Genomic DNA, 17,501 nt, shown 5'->3' with positions numbered 1-17,501 from the left:
CATTGTGCTCTAAGACCACAGATGAGTAGCCTGGACATTTAGTTGGCTATGTACTGTACGTGAAGCTAATACACTTATAGAGAAAATATGACTCAAACAGATGACTCAAACAACAGAACCTGTTACTAATTAACTGACTAAGCAAGTTTGAACAAAGTTCATTTAACCTTTCAATTTTCCAATGAAGTTGTAGCCAACTTGGATTGAATGGATAACATGTTAGAGAAAAAGTTATTCTTAAGGGAATAACTGACCTGAGGCAATTTTCTCCGTAAATGGGATTAGAGTTCCTGAGTTCATGAAATACTTGCTGGACAGCAAGTTAGAAATCTTAGAGCAACACTTTCTCAGAGCAAAGAAGGTGGCAGTAATTACCTATTGCAAAGCTAGGATACAGGTAAACTGTGCAAGCTCACAGTGTACATATAAACCACAAGTAATAGGTCATAAATCATAGTTTTAAACATTAATAATCATTACATAATATCATTAATCATAATAATCATTAATAAATATGTGAAATATGAAATGTCTCATTTTGGCATTCTATAGATTTCTTGGGCATTCTATAGAATGCCTAAGACATTGACCATAACATATACTTGTATATAAGAACTGTATTGACTTCTGGGTGGCAAGGCGTCGCCGGAGGCAGCCATTCTTAGGCTGCCAGCCCTGCGGCTCTGTAGAGCCGCCGAAAACAGCGCCGATCAGCTGTTTCGGTGGCTCGGAAGCCCCCTCCTCGGGAGAAGAGGAGGGGGTGAGCGCCCAGGTAGGGGTAGAGCTCTCCAGGGCCGCCAGAGCTAATAGTTTTGGCGGCTGAGGGATTGAGCCCCCCCCCCGAAGCCTGGGTATGCTCCGGACTGTGGGGCGCCTCTGCTCCGGGCTTTTTGGAGCAGAGCAGGGCGTCTGCAACCATCCCTGCCAGCAAGAGAGAACTTTCGAGAACCAGGATACAGGCAGAGCGACACAGGAGATTTAGGTGAAAGGGAATTTATGATCTTTAACTCAATGGACTTTGCGGAGTTTGAAAGTGAAAGTGCGTAGCAGGCAATAGTGGGTGAAAATGGCTACCAAATCCTCTAAAGCTCTTAGAAGCACGGGGTTTTTTCCGGTGCAGCAGTTTTTGTTACAAGCTTTATTGCCACCTGCACCTGCATCAAATCTTACAGTTAAAGATTTGCAGAATGTGATGCAAGATATTATGGAAAAGCAATCGCAACAATTAGCTGAGATTATGGATGAAAAGCTGGATGAGAAGTTAACAGAAAAACTAGCTGAGATTATGGATGAAAAGCTGGATGAGAAGCTAACAGAAATAAGGGCAGACATCTTATTTGCATTTCAAGGCATGGCTATATGTATTGAACGTTTGGATGAAAGAGTGGAAGATCTCAGCCAAAATAATATCAGATTAGATGTAAAAATGACAGAAACTGAAAATGTGGTGGAGAAAATTGATAGTGATTTGACCTTGGTACAGTATCATGAGATGGAGTTTGCTGTGAGAATTAGAGGCTTAAAAGAGGATCCTAAAGAAAATTTGAAGAAAATAGTTTCTGAGGCTCTGGAAGGGGTGCTGGGGCGACCAGCAGATGAAATTATGGAAGATATAGACAAAATGTTTCGTGTTAATTCATGGATTGCAAGACAAAGGAAATTACCCAGAGATGTGGTGGCTTACTTTACAAAGAGAGCGATTAGAAATGAGGTTATTCAAGCCTCTTACAATACTAAATTTGTAATTGCTGAGCAAGAAGTTTTGATTTTAAAAGAGATCCCTCCAAGAATCTTAAGGAGAAGGAAGGAATTTGCTTTTTTTGGTGCAAGAATTAAGACGACATGATATTAAGTTCAGATGGGAGATACCAGTGGGTATGGTGGTGATGTATAAAGGAATGAGACATCGTCTTACTACAGTGTTGCAGGCACGTGACTTTTATAGTAATGTTTTAAAAGCAGCCCCCATACCACTTTTGGAATCTACAAAGAAGAATGGTGAGGGAGAGTCTCAACGACGCAGAGAGAATTTACAAGGTGCTGCAGGAACAATGCAGATAGATGTGAAAGTTACAGGAGTGGATCAAATTTCAGTATCATCGGAGGAGGTTAGAAACCAGAGGATGACGCGTGCTGCTTTTAGACGAATGAGATGAGCCTGAAGATTTAGTTGTAGAACTGAAGGAGATAATAATGCAATAAGGGAAAGTTTCTGGGTTTAAGGTTAATATATAAAAAACTAAAATGTTGTTTAAGAATATGATAGTATCATAAAAGGTTGTTCTACAAGAGCTAACGGGATTTGAAGTTGTTAAAAGGGTTAAATATTTGGGAATATATTTGTCACCCTTAAATGTAAAGTTATATAAAAATAATTATGTTATGTAATACTTTATGTTGCTTTAATTTAAAAATAATTATGAAAAGTTAACTGGGTAGAATTGTAGTAGTGAAAATGAATGTTTTGCTGAAATTTTGAAGGTCATGATTTAACTGAAGGAGATAATAATGCAATAAAGGAAAGTTTCTGGATTTAAGGTTAACATACAAAAAATTAAAATGTTGTTTAAGAATGATAGTATCATAAAAGGTTGTTCTATAAGAGCTAACGGGATTTGAAGTTGTTAAAAGGGTTAAATATTGGGGGATATATTTGTCACCCTTAAATGTAAAGTTATATAAAAATAATTATGTTTTGTAATACTTTATGTTGTTTTAATTTAAAAATAATTATGAAAAGTTAACTGGGTAGAATTGTAGTAGTGAAAATGAATGTTTTGTTGAAATTTTGAAGGTCATGATTTGTTATCTGGTTGGTATGTATATTTATTGTGTGATAAGAAGGTGGATAATGTGTTTAAGGTATATATTTTAAGACATGCTCTGTTGCGAGTTTGGAAATAGTATAGACATAAGTTAATTTGTAAGATACTTATATGGGCAATAATGAAACATGCAATAGAAAATATAATTATGATGTGATTACATATAAGGAAATTTTAAGTTTGGAAAGGAATGTATGGCATTTGAAGTTGTATAATATTTTCAGAGAAGGAAAGATTGTATAAACCTGGTGCTAGTATGGAAAACTACAGGCCAGGTGGTAAGAAGATCAGAAAATTGGTTTTTGTCTGTAATTGTTTTTATTGGGCATTATTATTAATATTACTGTTGTGGATATTAAGCTGTTGTTGAATTTAATTATGGCAGTAAGATTTTTAGTAGGGCAATATGGGAAGAAGGAAGAACTGCCGACTATAGAAGAATGGACTGTAAAAGTTTCCACCCTGGTGGAAAGGGCAAAGATCTCAGCGTATTTGAAAGACTACTTGCAACAGAGATATGAATAATTATTGATGTGATATTTATACTGCTTGTAGTTATTTTATAAGAGTTAAAGCATGATAGATTTAATAGTTTATGGTTGTTTGCATAAGGTAGATTATGATTGTTTGTATTTTTATACCCTGTATTTAGCTCTGGGAAGTCGGGGAGGGGGGAGGGGGAAGGGAGGGAGGTGTGGGAGAGGGCTGGGGGGGAGGGGGAGGGAGGGAGGTGTTGGGGAGGGTTGGGAAGAGGGGAGGGGGTTGGGAGGGGTTTTGTTTTGTTCTGTTTAAAATAAAATGTATTGTAAAACTTTTTAATAAAAAAGAATTGTATTATTTTTTTGTTCTATTATGTCTGGCAACTATGTGTTTTTATTTTTGTTTCTTACAATGCATATGTTGTGAATTTTATTTGTTTTATTATAAATTGCCTAGAAACATATAAAAGTGAGATGGGTGGGTATATAAATTGAATAAATAAATAACACAACAATTGTACAAGCCTGGGGGGGGATGATTCAAACTTAGGTTTTTTCTTTAACTACAACCCCTTGTTCATGAAATTACCAGCTTCACAGTTACAGAGGTGTTACAAGGAGTAAAAGCTTAGAAGAAAAAAAAACCTTTTCCCCTCTGTTGGAGGAATGGCTTCCTTTTGGTTAATTACTTGTTCAGGTTAACTGTCCTCACTGTTAGAAAGTTTCTCCTTAGTTCCAGGTTGCTTCTCTCCTTGATTAGTTTCCATCCATTGTTTTTTGTCCTGCCTACAGGTGCTTTGTTAAATAAATTGACCCCCTCCTCTTTGTGGCAACCTCTCAAATACTGGAATACTGCTATCATGTCACCCCTAGTCCTTCTTTTCTGTCCATTATTCTTCTGAAAGAAAACGGTCCAGGTGTGGTCCCATCAGTGCAGATAACAGGAGAAGAAAGACTTCATGTCTATTGATCTGTAGATATGGTTGTACTATAAGGCTGCAGTCCTACACACTTTTATCTGAATGTTAGCCCTGTTGATCTCAATGTTATTTCCTTTTAAAAAACACATACAGGGCCATTATACACACGGCATTCCTAGTTTGCCAGGGCATCTGTAGATTTTTGTCAAAATGAGGGCATTGCAATATGCATCACAAGTTGGAGCTCTTTCATATGTGTGGCTAATGATATCACACATATACAAATATGAGTTTTGACACAACAGTGTAATAGTGTTTGCACATTTGCCTTCTTTGTGGAAAGCCTTCACTATAAAGTTTCTTTGTGCTAGTGGTCATACAGAAGAGAACATTTGGTAAGGATTAGAACCAAGAGCTTATTTCTTTCGAACGTGGGGATGAATTTCTGTATTAAAGCAAAATAAAATTTATAAGGAATTCTGTTATCAGGAACAATAGAAGCTTCTTAGTCATTGTCTTTCATAATTGCTCTACAAATTTTGCATAGAATAAGAGAGTAAATTCTTACAGGTAAGTATACTTTTTATTAATTCTGGAAGAGTTCTTCCACTTAAAAATAAGTATGTAATATCAAATATGTAAATATCCCTAAGAGGTGAAAGGAACAAATGGTGAAAGCAGATTTTTTTCAGTTTGTTGGACTCCAGCTCCTATAATTTTTCATTCATCACATAACCCAACCAATAGCTGTGTTGGGTTTATGAGAAATGACATCTGGCACATCTGGAGACTGAGGAAGGCACTACCAATGCTTCTTGAACAACTTAAGTATGTTTATCCACATGCAGAGAATCAGAACCTGAGAGATTTGTAGAACTGATGGCCTCTTTAGTTTTTGCAGTACAGTTCATATTTCAACATCATTCCAAGCTTAGTTTTCGCTACACTCTCCTCAAATTTTCTGTCCATTTTTTCACTCTGGCTTTCTGAGAAGACAGATGTCCAATCACCGACTATGCCTAGAAAAAGAAAAAGAAAGAAAGAGAAGAAGAATTACAATAGTAGGTAGAGGGTGGGAATCTAAGGGGAGAGAAAGTCTTTCTCCCAAAGAATAGCTATTCTTCAAACCTCTGTGGAGATTCTCAGTCATTCAAGTCATAGTTGTCTCAATGGTGCTTTTTCAAAAGGCAATTGGACTTTTTTTTCCCCCATTGAGGAAGAAAAAGACATTTTGCTTCTCATCCAAGAAGTTTCATTGGTTCTGGAAGGATGGTAGGAGTGATGGAAGGAATTAGTCTCCTTCTTCCTCAAGAGGCAAAAAAAGTCCAATTGCCTTTTGAAAAAGCACCTTTGAGGCATTCTTCAAAACTCCTTAAAAACAATAAATATTTTTATAGCACAATAAAGACACTTCCAAGGGACATCCTTAGATGCCCAGTTCCTATGGTTTGCTTAATGTTAATGTTAACAGGGAGACTTTATGCCTACTTAGAGAATGTCCCATACCCAATTCTCAGATTTGGCAAAGATCTCCCTCCTTTGTGTTATCCCTCAAAAAGGTTCTCTTAGCTATTTGCTTTTGGATGAGAAACATAGATTAATACATTTCAATAAGCATTTTGTAGATTACTATCAGGTTTCATACGATGGGATTTGTCTGCTTATTCAGCATTCTATTTTACTCAGCAAGAAGACTCTCAGATAGATCTAGGTGAGATTTAAATGTTTATTATAGAGAAGAATGAATCCTTAAACGGAGTAATTGATTCCGCATGGCAGTGCAAAGAAGTCATATTTTAGCTATCTGTCATCTATCTATCTGTCATCCATCCATTTATCTTATCTATGTTCCAGAATTAAATCTGATTTTTTTCCTCCCACCATTCCAATTAAATAGTCTCTTGATTTTCTTGGGAAGTAGGTAAAATATATTTATATAATATATTTTTTTAGCCAGGGAATCACTGGGTGCAGTCTTACCATTCTCGTACCTTATAGTTATCCATTCTAAGTAGCTAGTTATGCTTATTAACTCTTCAGACTTTTAGTGCTTTCATTTTAGTATTGTCTCCTATTTAAATTTGCTTTAATTCAATGGAAATTGCTGCTAAGTAGATAGGTTAATTCTAAGTTGATTTAATTTGGATTCTTTCCTTCTAAAATTGTTACTGGTTTTATTGATGTCTTATTTTGTTATAGCCTGGCATGAGTATTTGAGGAGATATGGCTATAAATTGTGCAAACAGATAAATAATATGCACGTTTATAAGGGTGCAAATAACTATTACTGTAAATACAACAAGTATCAATATTAAGACTGGCTTTCTATATGTAATATGGAGGTTTCCTACTCTTTCCATGACACAGTACAGATGTCGTTCCCTCCTGCAGATTTCAGTTACACTGGTCAAACTCCTCCCTTATGTTATAGGAGTTTCAAAAACATTAATAGAAATATAATAGTTTGATGTAGTGATTAAGGCACAAGGCTAGAAACCAGGAGACTGAGTTCTAGTCCCACCTTACACGCAAAGCTTTAGGTGCAGATTCATTCTAACATATTCACTTCGTATATTTGTCAGGTAGTCATCTACTTATAATCACAATGAGTCCAAAATTTCTGTTGCTAAGTGAGACAGTTGTTAAGTGAGTTTTCGCCCATTTTATGACCTTTCTTCCACAACAGTTAAGTGAATCTCTGCAGTTATTAAATTAGTAACAACTGTTGTTAATTGAATCTGGCTTCCCCATTTAATTTACTGGTCAGAAGTTCACAAAAGAAGATCACATGACCTTGGGGTCTTGCAACACATGATATGAACCAGTTGTCTAGCATATGAATTTTGATCATGTGATCATGAAGATACTGGTTGTAAGTGCAAAAAATGCTCATGTTATTTTTTTTCCAGTGGTGTTGTAACTTCAAACATCACTAAACAAACTGTTGTAAGTCAAGGATTGTCTGTATCATATTCCCTAATATTTGAATAATATAAAGCATCATGAGCCTTTCCCAACGCATTGCTAGACTTCACCCCTTATCATTCCTAGCCAGCACCTTTAAATATTAAGAGCTGAAATCCCACACACCATAAAGCCACTAGGTTAGAGAAGACTATTAAATGATGTAGACAAAATTATTAAAAATATTGCAATGTTACCTTTGCGGAAAAGTGTCTCCCCTAGTTTTCCATAGTTTCCTGCGTTATCTTTCATGCTTTCAAAACTTGTTTTCTTTACAATGCTCTCAATCTCTTCTTCAGTTACAGAAAAATTAAAGAATTTGGCTATTTTGTTCAGCGCTGAAACTGGATTCTGAATAATACATCAATATATAACATAAGTAAGTAATGCTTTCAATTGCTTCAATTCATGTCTTGATCTGGGTACCATACAATTTTTTTTATAAATTTATAGGCGGGGATTGTGCACATTAGAATAAATAAAGAAATAAAACAAAACACAGTTTTCATTGTTTCACTTGAAATATTAGCAAGAGTAGATCGGCTGATCCAAAAGTTGACCTTAAAATGAAAATGTTCCTGAGATATTTAGAGAAAAGTAACCAGGCGGAAATCCTGAGTTGCATTTCCTATTTCTATTTCCTGATCTATTGTTCATTACTATATAGTACTTGGCCAGACATAATTTTATTATTAAATTAAATCTAAATGTTTACTCTGAAAAACGTACCTCTTTTATTTCCTCATAGGTAATAAAAAATACATTGCTGTCATCCAGATAGTTGTTCCATTCAGTAATATGATCAAAATAAGATCCATAGGCCACTGATAGGAATTAAACAGAACATTTTGATATTGATTTCAGTGTGAACTCTCATTGTATCCTTTCTATTTCACTTTTTCTCTGATTATTAACAAATGCAGATTACCATTTAAATCATTGATCACCATTATTATTATTATTTAATTGTTGAGTTGCTCGGCTAACAGGAGCATTTTTAGGGGGAATCCAAAACTTATGGCCGCTCAGCAAAAAACCCGCTGTTGCTTTTTTTCACACATACCACACATTTTTTAAAAGGTGCAGGATTTGATTGTATACTCATGACCATCATCCCGACATTTTTGGCAGCTCCCTCTCCACTGAAGCCTAGGCTTGTTAATCGTGTGTGCTTATTAAATTGTCTTAATTATTCACCAAAACTGGTATTTGCTTTGTCATTCATTCACAGTGTATAATTCCAATTTTTGTTTATGGGGTACCAGTCAAAACATATGTCATTTCAAGCATAGTCAACCCCACATAAAGGCATTGGCAATATACAACCTTCTCATCAACATGAGGAAAACATGTGCTACCACGCCACTGTAATACTTTGGTCATTTGTCCCCATGCCCTCCTTTGATACCACCTGCAGATACTTCATACCTGTCCCAGAATTATCATGGTCCTTACTCATTAAAGTAAATATATTTGATCTCTTTCCTCACACTAAACTGAAAAGTTAAGTTTAAAACTGATGTAATAGTTTTCATTGTGTCATTAACAATACTAGTAGAACTGATGGAGTCAAATGAGAGAATGCTGAAAAAATGCATCCTGATTTAAACAGCCAATAAGATTAAATGGCAATTAAGCACATAAATGTGTATGAGAGAGAATCAATATCTATGGAGATTCTCAGTCATCCAGGTTATGGTTGTCTCAAAGGTGCTTTTTCAAAAGGCAACTGGACTATGTTATTTATTTATTTTCTTGAGGAAGATATTTCGCTTCTCAGCCAAGAAGCTTCTTCAGCTCTGACTGGATGGTAGATGGATTACTTTAACTTTTCAGAGAATTATTTTTCAAAGGAGCTCACAAATGATTCTTGAATGGAAATGAATGTGTTTGCAAAGGGTAAGGGACTATACTATACAAGAATGAGCTTAATGTCCCTGATAATCACAATGAGGTGGTCACTGACCTCGAGCCAGACATCCTAGAATGTGAAGTGAAGTGGGCCTTAGAAAAGCTGAGCAACAACAAAGCTAGTGGAGGTGACAGTATTCCAGCTGAGCTATTCAAAATCTTAAAAGATGATGCAGTAAAAGTGCTACACTCAATTTGCCAGCCAATTTGGAAAACTCAACAGTGGCCACAGGATTGGAAAAGATCAGTTTACATTCCAATTCCAAAGAAAGGCAGTGCCAAAGAATGTTCAAACTATCACACCATTGCACTCATTTCTCATGATAGTAAAGTTATGCTTAAAATCCTACAAGCTAGACTCCAGCAGTATGTGGATCAAGAACTACCAGAAGTACAGGCAGGATTTCGAAGAGACAGAGGAACTAGAGATCAAATGGCCAACATACGCTGGATCCTGGAGAAAGCTAGAGAGTTCCAGAAAAACATCTACTTCTCCTTCATTGACTATGCTAAAGCCTTTGATTGTGTGGATCATAACAAACTGTGGCAAGTTCTTAAAGAGATGGGCGTGCCAGACCATCTTATTTGTTTGTTGAGAAACCTATATGTGGGCCAAGAAGCAACAGTGAGAACTGGACACGGAACCACTGATTGGTTCAAAATTGGGAAAGAAGTCCAGCAAGGCTGTATACTGTCGCCCTGCCTATTTAACTTATATGCAGAGCACATCATGAGAAAAGCAGGGCTAGATGAATCAAAAGTTGGAATTAAGATTGCCAGAAGAAATATCAACAACCTAAGATATGCAGATGATACCACTCTAATGGCAGAAAGTGAAGAGGAACTAAAGAGCCTCTTGTTGCGGTTGAAGAAGGAGAGTGCAAAACTTGGGTTGAAACTTAACATTAAAAAAACCAAGATCATGGTATCTGGCCCTCTCAATTCCTGGCAAATAGATGGGGAAGAAATGGAGGTAGTGACAGATTTTATTTTCCTGGGCTCCAAGATCACTGCAGATGGGGACTGTAGCCAAGAAATTAAAAGACGCTTGCTCCTTGGGAGGAAAGCCATGGCAAATCTAGACAGCACACTAAAAAGCAGAGACATCACCCTGTCAACAAAAGTGTGTATAGTCAAGGCTATGGTCTTCCCAGTTGCAATGTATGGCAGTGAAAGTTGGACCATAAAAAAGGCTGAGCGCCAAAGAATTGAGGCCTTTGAACTCTGGTGCTGGAGAAGACTCCTGCAAGTCCCTTGGACTGCAAGGCGATCAAACCGGTCAGTCCTAGAGGAGATCAACCCTGACTGCTCTTTAGAAGGCCAGATCCTGAAGCTAAAACTCAAATACTTTGGCCACCTAATGAGAAGGAAGGACTCACTGGAGAAGAGCCTAATGCTGGGAAAGATTGAGGGCAAGAGAAGAAGGGAAGGACAGAGAATGAGGTGGCTGGATGGAGTCACTGAAGCAGTACGCATGAGCTTAAATGGACTCCAGAAGATGGTACAGGAAGGCCTGGAGGAACGTTGTCCATAGGGTCGCGATGGGTCGGACTCGACTTTGTAACTAACAACAAAGGGATGCAAGAATATTTCTCTTTGTAGCCTGCATTAGACATGTATACAGAAAACACAAATCAAGTAAAGGTTACTTACTAGCCAAATTCGCACAACATGCTATACTAGGCTAAAATGAAGTTGGGTAATTTGTAGCTCAGTACTATAGGAAATGCTGCCATTTTCTCAGCAAGTTGAGTGAGCTTTGTCATCACATTACAACATAATAGTTTATGGGGTTGGTATACAAATGGTATACAAATACTAGGCTAATGTGCAGTTAATCTAGGTTTATGTCTGTGAGATGTACTTTAGAGAATGAAATTAAACATGGAACTATTGTTGCTTTGTACTGAAGCAATGGAAATAGGTTTTAGTGCCTGAAGACAAACAGAGAATGGAACCCTTTGTTCAAAGAGATCTTGCTTCTTCTTCACAGACAGACGGAGAGTACAGGAGACCGAAAGATAAATAGAATAATCCGTTTTCTGCCTTATTTCAAGCATGTATATTTTGTCCAATGAATAAGAAGAAAAGAACACCTTTTCCAGTGATGAAATCTTCAAAGAACTCATCCCAGGTTTGCTGGTCAGAAGTTATTTTTATGCCTTTGGCAAAATGGAAGAAAGATACAGCTGTGTCCTTTGGGTTCCGAAACAAAACCAGCATCTTTAAAACAAAACAGAGTATATTGGCATGTAAATGTAAAATCTAGAAGAGCAGAGCCAGAAAAGTAAAAACATCCCATTTCTAAAAATCTAAGTATGATAATTCAAACGTATTTGGAAGTGAACTGAATGGGGATTAGAGATAAAACTATCAAATTAAGAGAAAAGTATTTTTTTAAAAAATAAAGTTCCTTCCCAAGACAAAATAGCAGAATAACAGTTGGAAGGGAACTTAAAGGTCTTCTATTCCAGTCTCCTGTTCACACAGGAGACCACGTACCCTTCTGAATAAATGGTTGTGCAATCTCTTCCATTACCATTTCCCGAGATCCTAAGTAAAGTATTGTAACCAGCAAAGCTAAGAATATTTAACATGAGATATTTACCAATGGTTCAGTCTGAATAATTAAGTGAAGATACCACTGATTTGATGAACTTGCCTGATACAATACTAAAAAATAAAATCAACCTGCAACAATTTGAAACTTCGAGCTGCAATGTTGCACCTTTCCTGCTTGCTTGAAAACCAGAAAAAGAAATCATTCAATTTTTATTTTGGAAAAAAATACAGTTTTTTATAACTGTGCTCCACGCCAGTTCAGAACCTGAAAAGTTGGTATGATCTTGGGCTTGCTGTCCTATTTTACTATGTAAATTTATTTGACAACACTTCATTGATAGATGATATACAGTATATAACAATGATATATAAAATTGTCTTAATTGAGAATTAAGGTACTTACTTTTGCCTTTTTTTCAAAAATAGACTTGGGCAACTTTTGAGGGCTGAGGTGTGTTTTTATAACTCTTCTGGAAGGCAGTTTTTCTATCCTCTTTAATCATATTAAAATAAAAGGAAGTTAATAGCGTTTATGCAAAGAAAACTATACACAAGTATAAATTCATCATCATCATAATTTTAGTCATCGTCCATCCTCTGCAAGATGAAGGCCTCTTTCTCTTGTTTCCAACCTATACAGTCCTGAGTTTTCTTTTACAGTAATTGGGTCCACAATATTTGCTGATGTCGTCAATCCATCTTGTTTTAAGTCTCTTTCGTGGATGCTTTTTATCCAGTTGAAGTATAAATTAGGGATATCAAAGTTCATCCTTAAAAAAAAAATCTGAGTCCGACTGATCTTTGTCATCATAAACTCTTTGGTGGAATCTCCAATTAGACTTGAAGGAGATGTTAAGTGGGGACTGAGTTTGTAGTTATTGCTCTACAGAAGCAGCACAGGTCTGACGTCCCCCAGAATCCTTGAAGCCTTATCTTGCTGTACCCAAGGGAAAGCATACAGTATAATGAGTTTTGTGTAACACATGCAACTAGCAATAAAACTCCTGTTGAGACTCTCCAGGAGTCCTTCTGGTTGCTTTTGCCTGACCCCACTTAATTACGAGATTGTTTCATATAAATCATACTGACTGATGTGAGGAAAGTTACTGTGGAATTGACAGTGCAGTGTAAATGTGAAAGAATTGAGCAGCTACACACTGATTGTCATTCTGTGACATGATCTCCCCAATATATGTGCTGTATTTGGAGAGTGATAAATTCCTCTGTAAAAGCACTGGGGCAGAGCAGACATGGTTGTTGTTTTTTGGACGTATACAGAGATCTGACGCTAAGAGTTTGAAGGATGTTGAAAACAAGCTGGTGAGGGAAGCAGAAAGGGAATTAGAGTTGAGGTTTTGGAACTGGGAGGGAGGGGAATGTGGCTAGCAAATTTAACTGGATTTAGTTTGAATGCTAAAAGTTTTCAAGTTCATGGTGGACCAAAGACCACCACTTCTGGTGTAATGGAAGGATGCCAGAAAAGAGAGGAGAATTGTTCTTTGAAAATTTGGTCCTACCCAATTGAGGATTATAAAAGACTCAAGAAGGTAATTATTTGGCTAGATATTGCTATCTAAGCATAATTAACAAAAAAGGTAAATGTAAAGGTTTCCCTGTCACTCATGTATGACTCATCTCCATTTCTTGGCCAAGGGATCCAATGTTACCCAGAGACAATTTCCATGGTCATGTGGCCAGCATGGCTAAATGCCAAAGGCAGAATGCTGTTACTTTCCCACTGAAGTGGTACCTATTAAAATCTAATTGCATTTGCATGCTTTAGAACTGCTAGGTGGGCAGGAGCTGGGGCAAGTAATGGGAGCTCACTCCATTGCATGGAGATCATGTCTCAAATCCAGGCTGACAGCTCTCCAACTAACAAGCTTAGCATTTTTAATCTCTGAGCCATTGTATCTCCTGTATAATTAACACATTTGGTTAAGACAGTTGGTTAATAATTTGGGAAATTATATGGCTTACATAGTTACATTTTAGAACAAACACAATGACATGCACACATAGAAAATGGCACAATAGTAATATTCTTGCAGGCAGGGAGATAGGTGTGTACAGAATAAAGCAATAAAGCCATATATCAATTTGTTCTATTCCAACCTTTTCTGAAGAGCCCTGAGGTGCAGTGCTTAGAATGCAGTATTGCAGGCAAAATCTGCCCACAGCCTGGAGTTTGATCCTGACAGGCCTCAAGATTGACTCAGCCTTCCATTCTTCTGAGCTTGGTAAAATGAGGAGCCAAATGGTTGGGAGCAATATACTGACACCATAAACCACCAGAGAGTGCTGTAAAGCATTATGGGCCAGTATATAAGTCTAAATAAATGCTATTACTATTTCTATTCTTCAGGAGTCTTTGTAGGCAGAGGAAGAAGGGAGAAGGAAATACATTGCCGCATGCTGCTTACATTATTATTTTTGCATTGTTGAAACAGAAACCAATGCTACTCTTCTCTTTTAATAAATCTGATTTATGAGACCTACCCAGTTTATGTGGTTGGGGTCCTGAAAGCTCCCCTCACTTGCACTAGGAGGCTGAAGGCAAGAGTGGACTTAGAAGGGAAGCAAATTCAATAGTGTTCTTTAGTTTTTGCTTCCTAGATCATTACAAATGGTTTAAGACATGCTGCCTTTGAGTTTGGAGATGGTTAAAAGACATCAGATCATTGAGACACTTTGGAAGAAAATATACACAGATGGAAGCCAACATTTTGAATATGCTTTTTCTTGTCATGCAAACAGTGTGCTTAAAAATGACTTTTGGCATCTCATTTCAAGTAATAGAAATAAATCACTGAAGACAGTTCTAGGCCAAATTTCCCTGGCTAAATTGTGTCCAATGTGTTCAATACAGCATTCCAGAACTTTTCAGTTGACATGGAAATCTTGATTGGATACAATGGTCCCTTAATTGATTCCAGAGAAATGGATATGGTCTCCATCAGTATAATAAGGATATAGATTGAGGAAATTCTTCAGATGTGGAATGGACACTTGAATTTAAATTATATGACTGTTATTGATAAAATGCATTTTTTCTATAACAGTCTATGAAAAAGGGCATGAGTTGAACTAAGTATTCATGACAAGATACAGAGCAACATGAAATATTTTAAAATAAGGACAAGCTGAAAATTTCTGACAATCTTCATTTCAAGTCCTATTTGTTTGTCTTCATATAGCCTATATATGGTTTCTGAATTGGCAGTGTGTGGGTGTTAACCACTGATATTTGGTAGCATATTATCAAAACTCAAAGTGCAATTTCACTCTATATTCCAATGGAAATATCACTAAATAAGGCTGGCTAAGCTTTGGAATAGAAATAATTCACCTAAAAACCAAACCAGAAAAACTAAAAATGTTGTCTCTGCTGACTTGGGACTTGATGTCACTGGTGGCTTCCTTGTGTGTTCTGTCACCATTTCCCATCAATACATACACATTTAGATGAGTGCTACAAGGATGCCAGCCCCTACTTTAGTTTACTTCTTATAGTTTAATGTTATGATATTTAAGGGCTTTGTTTGAACTAGAGCTCCAATGATCTACAATAAATCTTTACTATGAGCTGAACACAGAGACCTCACACAAACATCCCTATTTTTCTCTTGCACCCATCCAGCTCTTTTCTTTTCTAATGAATGAATTTCACCTTGTGACGAAGTCTCAAGGTGCTCTACCTTATATAAATAGGACTCCTGTGTACAAACCCTTCTCAACTTGTAAATCTTTTATACGACTTTCCTGCCACTTGATAGAAGCTATGGAGTATTTCTCTGATTTCTAACCTCAAATTTTTCTGGATCTCCAAATTCAAGATAAGGAAATAGTGATAATTCTTGCAATATTTGCTTCCTTCGCTTCTGTTCATCTTCATCATATTTTCCAGAAGCAATTTCCAGCTGTGTTAAAATCTCCCCAACCCAGTTTGAACCTGAAGAAATGCAGAAATGTTGTCACTTAATATATAAGGGTACATATGTTGACCAAAGGCCATTTCAACCATATCAGAGTTGAAAACATAAACATAGAAACAAGAAAAGAATAAATATTGTGCATGAAACTTCAAAAAGAATGAGAAGAGGGTGCAGCTCTGATGTCTGTTGCATGCACAGTAACTTTAAGCATGTAAAGTTGTTGAGCAAGAATTTAATATCAAACTAGACATTAGACATTGTTACTGAAAATGGCAAATATCAACTGTCTTCTTAAAACAAGAATATGTATATAAACATAGAAAACTGATAGAGCTATATTATAATCAACTTTATATGAAATATTCACAATCTCAGAATCAAAGTCATTGCAACCTTGAATAGATAAATCTATCCAGTTTCATTAGATATGTGTTATATGTAATTCTTTTTGAATATATCCCCAGTATACAGAATTTATCAATATACCAGTGTTTTGGCCTGCCAAGAACGTAATAAAGTCATTTTTCAATATTACACAAACAATAAGGAAATGAATTTTACAACATTTGTTTATGTATTTTCATACATTGCATAGATTGATTTGGAAAATATGTAATTGACATTTTCAGAGTTAGTTTTGAAGTTTTCGTATTGTTGATTATTTTAAGCAAAAATGCCAATTTCATTGTATGACTTCTGTATTTCTGGAAACACAGAGAAGGTCAAGAATGTCAGCTTAAACATAGTAATCACTGAAGGATTTCACAAAGAGAAATTATTTAACCTATCATAATAATATGTCTAGTGCTCTGGAATCTGCTAATTTTTATTTAACAGGAATTCTGTTAGAAACACTAAAGAAACTATCAAACATACATACATTTACAAGGATGGTATACGTTCTCCTGCCTAGAAAAGAGGCTGGACTAGAAGACCTCCAAGGTTCCTTCCAGCTGTATAATTCTATATTCTATGTGTTCAGAGACAATAGTATTCCTTGCAAAACTGTAATGCTTACCTGTTTTGGGGTATGACACTAATATGACATCATCTTCCCAAGCTCTAAAAGTATGAACCCTTTTCAGAGTTTCCGGGCAGGAGATCATAGCAGGGTATAATACCCCATCATACATAAACAGCCGTTCTGAAGGAGCAAACTTTTCATTTTTTTCCAGCTTCTCATCTAGAAATTTGCTGAAGTGTTTTGGATCCATGGTTGTGTTGTTCTAAGGCCACAGATTGGTTACCTAGAGATTCAGTTGGCTTTGTAAGTGAAGCGAATACATTTATAGAGAAATCATCTGTCACATGACAAAGAACACACTGAAGGTACATATCTTGTTACTAATTAACTGTTAAGAAATACCATATATACTTGAGTATAAGCCGACTCGATTATAAGCCGAGACCCCTAATTTTACCCCAAAAAACTGGAAAAAGTTGGTGACTCGAGTATAAGCCGAGACTGGGAAATGCAGCAGCTCACGGTAAATTTCAAAAATAAAAATACAGGTAGATAACAATAAAATTGCTTTAATTGAGGCATGTGGAAAAGAGGGTCAACAAAAACAATATATTATCAGTATATTCAACAAAAACAATATATTATCAGTATATTCAACAAAAACAATATATTATCAGTATATTCAACAAAAACAATATATAATATTAAAGTATTAACAATAACTTTAAATGTACAAAAACCTTAACTCAATAAGCAACCAAGCTAAAACACAAGCATCAAAATCCTTCAAAACTGGATTCCTCCTCCTCATCTGTATCTGCAAACAGAGCTTCAGCTGTAGCTGGTGTGAGGTTATCATCATATACATTGTCACAGAGTTCGCTGTCATCACTATCACAGTTGTCCTCCTCATGCAAAGCAGTGTCTTCACTGCCATCCAT

The 17,501-nt window shown here is 36.3% G+C and overlaps 1 protein-coding gene across 1 annotated transcript; it reads right to left on the bottom strand.

The window, feature by feature from the left end:
• Window positions 1–5,112: 5,112 nt before the first annotated feature.
• Window positions 5,113–16,810, bottom strand: LOC310632777 (sulfotransferase 6B1-like; the record flags this gene model as incomplete). The annotated part of the gene is made up of 7 exons (XM_083350196.1): window positions 5,113–5,243; window positions 7,386–7,539; window positions 7,918–8,012; window positions 11,196–11,322; window positions 12,065–12,154; window positions 15,468–15,613; window positions 16,615–16,810. 7 exons carry the CDS (start codon window positions 16,808–16,810, stop codon window positions 5,113–5,115), a joined length of 939 nt encoding a protein of 312 aa, XP_083206322.1.
• Between the last annotated feature and the right edge of the window lie 691 nt (window positions 16,811–17,501).

Source organism: Vipera ursinii (assembly GCF_947247035.1).
Source record: "Vipera ursinii genome assembly, chromosome: 1".
Classification (NCBI taxonomy): domain Eukaryota; kingdom Metazoa; phylum Chordata; class Lepidosauria; order Squamata; family Viperidae; genus Vipera; species Vipera ursinii.
The sequence above is the reverse complement of the archived record's forward strand: the minus strand, read 5'-3'. Positions and strand labels throughout refer to the sequence as shown.